The 7,610-nt window shown below is 37.8% G+C and overlaps 1 protein-coding gene across 1 annotated transcript in view; it reads right to left on the reverse strand.

Moving 5' to 3' along the window:
* Positions 1 to 4,685, reverse strand: part of LOC306768622 (guanine nucleotide-binding protein G(q) subunit alpha-like) — a gene marked incomplete at both ends in the record, with an annotated part of 6,221 nt that extends 1,536 nt beyond the window's left edge. Inside the window, 4 exons of the mRNA XM_079257030.1 lie at positions 1 to 9; positions 230 to 384; positions 2,222 to 2,406; positions 4,568 to 4,685. The exon at positions 1 to 9 is cut by the window's left edge and continues 120 nt beyond it. Of these exons, the coding sequence (XP_079113156.1) occupies positions 1 to 9; positions 230 to 384; positions 2,222 to 2,406; positions 4,568 to 4,685 (467 nt within the window). The remainder of the gene's footprint in view (positions 10 to 229; positions 385 to 2,221; positions 2,407 to 4,567) is intronic.
* Between the last annotated feature and the right edge of the window lie 2,925 nt (positions 4,686 to 7,610).

Consider the following 7,610-nt stretch of genomic DNA (forward strand, 5'->3'; position numbering starts at 1 on the left):
CTGAGGTAACTGAAAGGTTAAATAATTCATCCAGATTAATACCCTGACACAAATCAAACCATATAAAGGGAGACATCTTACAGAAATCAGACTGACTTGTTTGTTTTTTTTTTAGATTTACCGTATTAGCATTTATCCCACACTGAGAACTCTGTAAAACTGAGTTCCTGAATGCAAGATAAAGGGCTGTGATGTAATGTGCGTAATGTGAAATACATGAAGTGCTTACTATTTGGCAGAGTCTGACAACTGGAACTCCCTCCTACGGTCGTAGCATTTTTGAACACCGTGGTCATTCCACACTCTCTTAATGGCATCCACGTGCCAGGACTCCAAAGTGGACACCTGGGTTGAATCCACTTGGCTCAGCTTCTCTGCATGGCTCTGACACAAACAACAGCCAGAAGGCACTCAGCCTAAATCGAACTTTCATTTTCTGAAGTAAAAATGTGCACTTTCCAGAAAGAAAAATGGCTTTTGTAGACATATTTATCAGAGACCTATTATTTAGACTGCCTGAAAGTGGAATGTAAAATACATAAAGTGCGTATAAATTATAAAATATTTTGTACATATATTCATTGATGATTCACTTTATCCTTTACTGTTCGATGGGATTTTTTTCCCCTTCTTTCTGCATTTTTCTTTGGTATTGGTCAATAAGAGTGGTCATTATCTTAACTCATGATTTTGTTTTTTTAACAAATGTTTGAGATGACATTTAATATATAAAATTCACAACAATGACGTGTCCAAAGTCTGAAACAGTAAATGAGACAAATGCTTATTTTTTGCATAATTCACTTAAACAAAGTGGTAGAAGTGGCTCAGGCAGATTTATTGCTGCAAACTTTAAATAAAATATATTATAGTCCCTGAAAATCTTCCCTGAAAACGATCACTAAAGGGTTTGGTTCGAGATAACAAATTTGTCAACTCGGATTTTAAATTAATTTAACTTTAGTGATATTTCTATATAATTTTTCATTTCGACAAAAACATTTCCAGCTAAAGTTGTTCTAAAATCATGTTAAGTATTCTGTGCGCCACTAAAACATCATTATCCTGCCCAGAAACAACATCTTGGAATGTCTAATAATCTGCTGAAGGACTGAAAAGTGGTGTTGGCTCATCCTGTCAGTGCAACTGTTGAACTCCAATTAGAAGTTCACTAATTAATTAAAGTCATGTAGGACTTGGAGACAGTGAGGCAGGTTAGTATTTGGGTAATGCTATGAAACCAAGAGGAAAACAACAGCTGCAGTATCGCGGTTCATACTGATGATCAAAATAACCAAGAACTTTAGATTTCCAGTTTCATTTGTCCCAACATGCATTTTGCATGTATTGTTACTTCCAGAGGACAAGTAAAACCAATACTCCACGTCAACACAGAATCTATAAATAGTTTCCAATAACTAATCCAGAAACCCAAATCTCTGCAATATGTAAGTGCATAGCGTCACATTCTTTTTGTTTCACCTCAGCGAAGGCGGCGTTCAACATAAACAGGAGCTTGATGTCCTGGCATCAGTTTACATGCAGACACCAGTCCTTTTCTTTTTTTTTTTTTTACCTCTGACGCTAACTGTCTGAGGCTTGCCCTCGGCTCCATGGCAAGAAGAGGCCTGTTGTCAGCATTTTCACTTCAGCAGGTTCTTTGAAAATAATGTCTAAAGATTTGTCAGAGGCATTGGCTGGACGGAGAGGAGCGTGGCAGTAAATAGAGGCAGGATCCTCATTAGATGGGCTGAGCTGAAAAACACCAGCGGCAGCAGTTTAATGGTTAGCCAGTAAGCATTAAAAAGCCAACTGGCAGTACTGGATTTTCTCAGTGACGGAGATGCAAAAACATCCTTCCCTCTGCAGGAACCTTTGGCTGTTGCTACCAACCTACTCATTGTTTATTGTTCATCAGTGCTGATTCTCTCCCTTTTTTCTTTTCTTACCCCACCTAGTTGAGGCAGATGGCCAACTACCTTGAGTCTAACGCTGCTGGAGGTTCTTTTTAAATTGAGGTTTTTCCTTCCAACTGTGTCAAAGTGCTGCTGAAGGGAGTAAAAACCTGGTTTCACTCCGTAATATATAGAGCCGCTAGCAAAGGCTGCAGACTCAAATTTAGAGTTTTACTACATTTTACTAATTTTCTGAACCTTATCAAATTCAAAACATGTGATTAAGACATCAGTGCAGCTTTTGAGGAAAGTGTGCAGTTTCTCACAATGTTCTGCTCGTCAAAATAGTCAATGTTTAGAGTCGTCATAGCACCGATCAGTGCCTGGATGGCTGTCACGATGTTCTGAAACACCACCCGGGTGAAGCCTTTCTTGTCCGCGTCACTGTATCCCACCCCATGGATGATCCTCATCTGTTTGATAAAGGTGCTCTTCCCACTTTCACCAGTCCCTAGGCAGTTCGGATGAATGAGAGCAAAAGATGAAAAATGGAATAAGATCAAAGCAATGCCAGAAATAGGACATCTGTGACACACACTGGGGAAAAAAAATGAAAATAAAATCAACATCAATTAGCAGCAGCTTTACTGGATTTTGGCAGCAAAAACAAAACAAAAAAAACTGCAGCCTTTGGAGAGTAAGAATGTTTTCCGAAGTTGAGATTCACAGGTCATGTGTGTGTGTGTGTGTGTGTGTGTGTGTGTGTGTGTGTGTGTGTGTGTCTGTGAGGGTGTGTACATATATGATTTGATTCTTTCAATCTCTGATTTAATTTACCTCATTAGTAGGAAACAAAAGAGTGTGAATTAAATATGTAACTTGTTTCCTTTTTCTCCAATAGGTAACACTGAGAGTTGGTGCTGCATTCAAGGCAATGAGTGTGTGTGGTTTTTTTTCCAACAGTCATGCCCTTGAGACTGTGTGCTGCATTGTAAATTATTCTCGATAAAAGTGTTGGCTAAATACCTAAAATGCCGAAAAATGTTAACCATTACTCTGACCTTAACAGGGTGATACCGTTCTCCAAACAACTCAAGCTCAACTTTAAAGTAGAGCTGACCTTTAAGAGAAACAAACTCCCACAGGTAGAATCATTGTTTCCAACACTTCTACCAGTCAAGCTCTTAGAAGTGGTCTATGATGAGAGATCGGGAATTAAAAACAGGCCCAGTCTCGTTTCATTAGACATTTAACACACTGTGTTAAACACAGTCTTATCTTTTTAGAAACTAAACATGACTGAAATTTCCAGGCACTTGCTTTAACACATGTATTATATTGCTCCAAACTTTAATACACATTAATAAATTATCTCTCAGAAGTAATATCTAGTCACTAAACTGCATCCACACCCTCAGTAGGCTACACTTCATTCCACATAGTCTTAGTCTTACAGTATGAGGATATACTGCAGTTCATTATAGTTTCGTTTAAACGAGGAAACAGGAAAATCAAGCTGACTCATCAGAGCTTCAGCAATGTGAGGAATGCAAAGGCTGATCTGCAACTGTGTTAAAGGAACACTACAGCAGAAAATCAATACCAACATCTTGGACTCTGTTGGTTAAGTTTACCTGCTTGACATATCCTTCCCAGCTCGGGACAAACATATTCACTCCTGTGTTTCTTCCAAGAATAAAGTGGCTTAAATCAAACTAAACTTAGAGATGCTTTCACTGACAGCCTGTTTTCTTCAAATTAGTGTTGTAAGACAAATTTATTAAGGGTGTTAAACATGATTGGGTATTGAAAGTCATATCACATTAATAACAACAAAATTTTGTACAAGCATTTCTGCCGCCCACGTGGTGGTTTAAAATCTGAACAACAACTGAGTGCAACAGGAAAATGGAGAAATACATTCAGGTTCCCTTTAGAAATAAGTGTTATAAATTAGCAGACACTTCATGGTTTAATTTGTCCATATTGTTTATGTTCCTGAATGGCTTTCCATAAACTTCACTAGTACTCTAGAAGTTTGTTTATGCCAGCATTATTATTCATTATATGCTTTTGTACAAGCAAGAAAATAAAGCATTATAAATGTGTAGCTAATGAAAACACAGAGAATTATAAGAATTCCTTAGTGATGAGGCTACTGGTTTAAGGTCAATGTTTGTTTTGTTTTGTTGTTGTTGTTGTTGTTTTTTTAAAGACATTTAAACTACTAATAACTAATACCAAGGTTAATCAGGTTGGTTGGAAATCAGCTCAAAAGCTACTTACTCTAGTTGAGACCAAATTTTCACCATAATTTGTTTTCTTCATGTTTGAAGAGTGTGTAATAATAATCGTTGTGGGGAAAAAAGGTCAAATTATCATAATATATCGAGACAAATACTAGCATGCTACTAGCTTTAGACTAGAGTTGTACCGCGCAGGCACCCGTAGCGGCAGGTAAATAATTAAATACATAATTGTTTAAATATCACGTAATTTTTTTTTTCTCAAAAAAGAAGAATAAGAAGAAATACAGAAGCAGCTAATTCACTCCAAACTTTTTTCTTTACTTTGCTCTAAACTGTAAATATTTATTCAATTTTTGTTTGGAGCTGAACATTTTTAAATGGTTGACTTACTAAATACGTGGAGGTTAATTGCTAAAGTCTTACCTAAAAGCAGCAACTTAAGCTCCCTGTAGGAATTTTGTTTATCCCGGCGAATTTGCGCTTCTATTCGTCTGTGTATCCTCAGTCTCTCCTCTTCCTCGGCAGACAAGCAACACTCCATTGTTGTTCAAGTTTCCCAGCTGCCGTCTGTGAAAAGTATTTCACACTGACAGAGATATTGTCTGAATGCTGACTTTTTTTTTTTTTTTTTTTTTTTAATTTTCTCCAACCTGCCAGTGAAACTTGGGTCCCGGAACTGCTGGTTTGTCGGCAACTTTCTGCAGTCATTCCTCCTCCTGTAGGATGTAGTTCAGGTGTATTTCACATTCCTGCTGCGCAAGAGGCGGGCCCACACTCCCTCCCAGTTATCTGCTTGCAGGTCCACGCTCTCTTGGGCTGCTGAATTTGAAAGTCCTCTCCCACTTTGACAGAAAGCAAACTGGAGGCAAGCCAGGTGCAACATAATAGTCCACGCCACGGGTCATAAAACAATTAGGATGGCCTCTGGCCAAGTGTTTGTTGTGTTAGATCATTTCCACAGGCATTTTGAAACAGTACAATGAGTTCAGATACACATGATGCCAAATTTCACATATTTCTGCAAAACATGTTTTAAGTCATCATTAAATATCAAATATCACACAAGCAGAAGTTTCCCTAACAAGGATGCAGCCAACATTACATTACCTGCACTTTACTACTTTGGCATATCAGAACGTTATACTTTGGAAAGTTTATTAGTCCATTGCTGTGAAATGGTAAAAAAGTTTATACATCTGAAAATATCAAGAAAAAATAAATATTTTAGACAATAAAAATAGATGTGGGGTGGGTTCTTGGTTCGGTTTTCCTCCAACAGATGCCATTACATCCTGTCAGATTGGTATCTGGAGTTTGGAAGTGAGGTGAACACCTCACAGACACTTTTCCATGTTTTCCAGCGCTCCGTTATGCAGTGGGAGGCTGATAATGTAAAAGCGAGCTGTTGCTGTGTGGGGGGTGTAATTAGTCTACAAAAAAAAAAATTGTTTATGTAGGTGGCAAGTGTCAAAGTAACATTCCCAGCAGAATATTGCTTTGCAATATGCAGTCATGCTTACATTTTTTCAGGGGCTTTAACATTGTGACTGATCAATATAGTTATTCTTATTTATCTCTCTGCATTAATCTTATTTTTTTTCTAATTCTTTTTTATATTTACTCTTTTTGAATAAACGCAGAACTCATATTATAATCAAACACTCTGAGTCCAAGCATAATGGTCAGTTTACACAGCTGTCTGGTAAGCAGACTATGTAACATAACCAAGACGTACCAAAAAGAAAAAAAAGGCGTTTTTGATTAATTACATTCCTCTTTCATAGCTCCAGTATCATAGTATTCTAGCTGGAATAATAAATCAGAAGTGGTTCCAAAACTCTCTGGTTCTAGTTTGATAAATTTTCTTGGACTATTTGTTGCATTTTAATCAATGATGAACAGTTAGCTGCAACCCAGTGCTTATTATATTTAGGTGACAATATGTTTAGCTGAGAAGTAGGGTAACCACTTTATCCAGTGCTCCCTTTAATCCATCTTTGCAAGAGCTGTGTGTAACTGCCACATTACTTTTAGTGTCTGTCCGCCTCCAAAAATAATGGTTCTTTGCCGCACTTTATATCTTTGTGTACAAGACTAAAAATATGGATCCACCGCTTCGGGCTCCAGCCAGATGGATCCATCACAGAGGAGGATTTCAGGACGAACACGGCTCCAGATGAGCTGATGAAGCTGCCAACAAGACAAACACTTGAACGACAAAGCATCAGTGTGTTATAGCTGACTTGTAAACACAAGAGAAGACCTAAGCAGCAAATGAGCAAACAATTTATTTATCCAATCACATTTAAAAACATTAAGACAGCATTAAGAAACTGCAACAACACTAAAAGTACCCATAAATTAAATAGTACAAATTAGAGTGCAATTAATTTTACAAGAGGAAAAGCGTTGTGTAAACATCAGCACGGCGGCTTTGCTCTCATTCGCTTGTCTCGTTGTGCATGCGAAACCTTTGATCAGCATCACTTAGGATTAAGAATGCACTGACTTAATCCCTTATAGATCCATATTCAACAGTTCCCTCCTTAACAGGTGACCCTTTAGCATTGGCCTATGTGTAAATAAACAAGACAAATAACCATAGAAGACGATTACTATACCAAGCAATGTAGACTTCATCAGAAAAATAAGCTCTGAGGTCTTTTAGCAATTTTATTTTTTTCAAGGTATGAAAACTGCTTAAAAATCCAACTGTACACTCCCTGACTGGAGAGGACATGCATTTCTACTGTGCAACTTTCCCTTTCAAAAAATGAGCCAAAATGTATGAGCGACATAACCACAAGGAGTGTTTCTTAACAAGCCACCACCACAGACAAATGCAAAGTGTACACATTCAAGTGAGACAAAGTTAAATAAGGAATCGGCGACTACAAATGGTGCATTTGTTTAAGTAAATATGTCATTAGTGTTCATCATCATTTGTTCCTTTCATTTAAGATGCAAACTAAGCATTTAAAAACAGTTTTTAACCTGACAATAAGAAGATTAAGCTGGTTTAGTGACATGAAGTTAGTCAACATTCACTTCCACCGTTTCCCTGACGGAGAGATCTAATACATCACAATTCCTCAGAGGCCTTTGAGGCCACTGAAATATTTTTCTCCCTCTTAATCCGTCTGTCTGCGTTTACACTGTTACAGCTCAAAATGTCCACAAAGCGCTCCATAAATTTCAGACTGATTGCTATATTAGCTTCCTCGGCAAGACACCCCTTTAATTGGCAGGTCACACTCTATAATAGCCAAAGACATCCATTTTCAAAGAGTCTAACAAGAAAATTTGAAATGCATCAGTAGTACAGTCATTTGATGACAAGCTCTGAAGCTTCTCAATTTCCTGTTTTGGATTATAGTGTAAAGCGGCAGCAAACTGAGCCACTGCAGAGCCCTCCCGACTGCCAGCTGCACAGAGCCGATTAAATTACAGCGGCAACACCAGCGTT

This window comes from Telmatherina bonti, assembly GCF_933228915.1.
Source record: "Telmatherina bonti genome assembly, chromosome: 17".
Lineage (NCBI taxonomy): Eukaryota > Metazoa > Chordata > Actinopteri > Atheriniformes > Telmatherinidae > Telmatherina > Telmatherina bonti.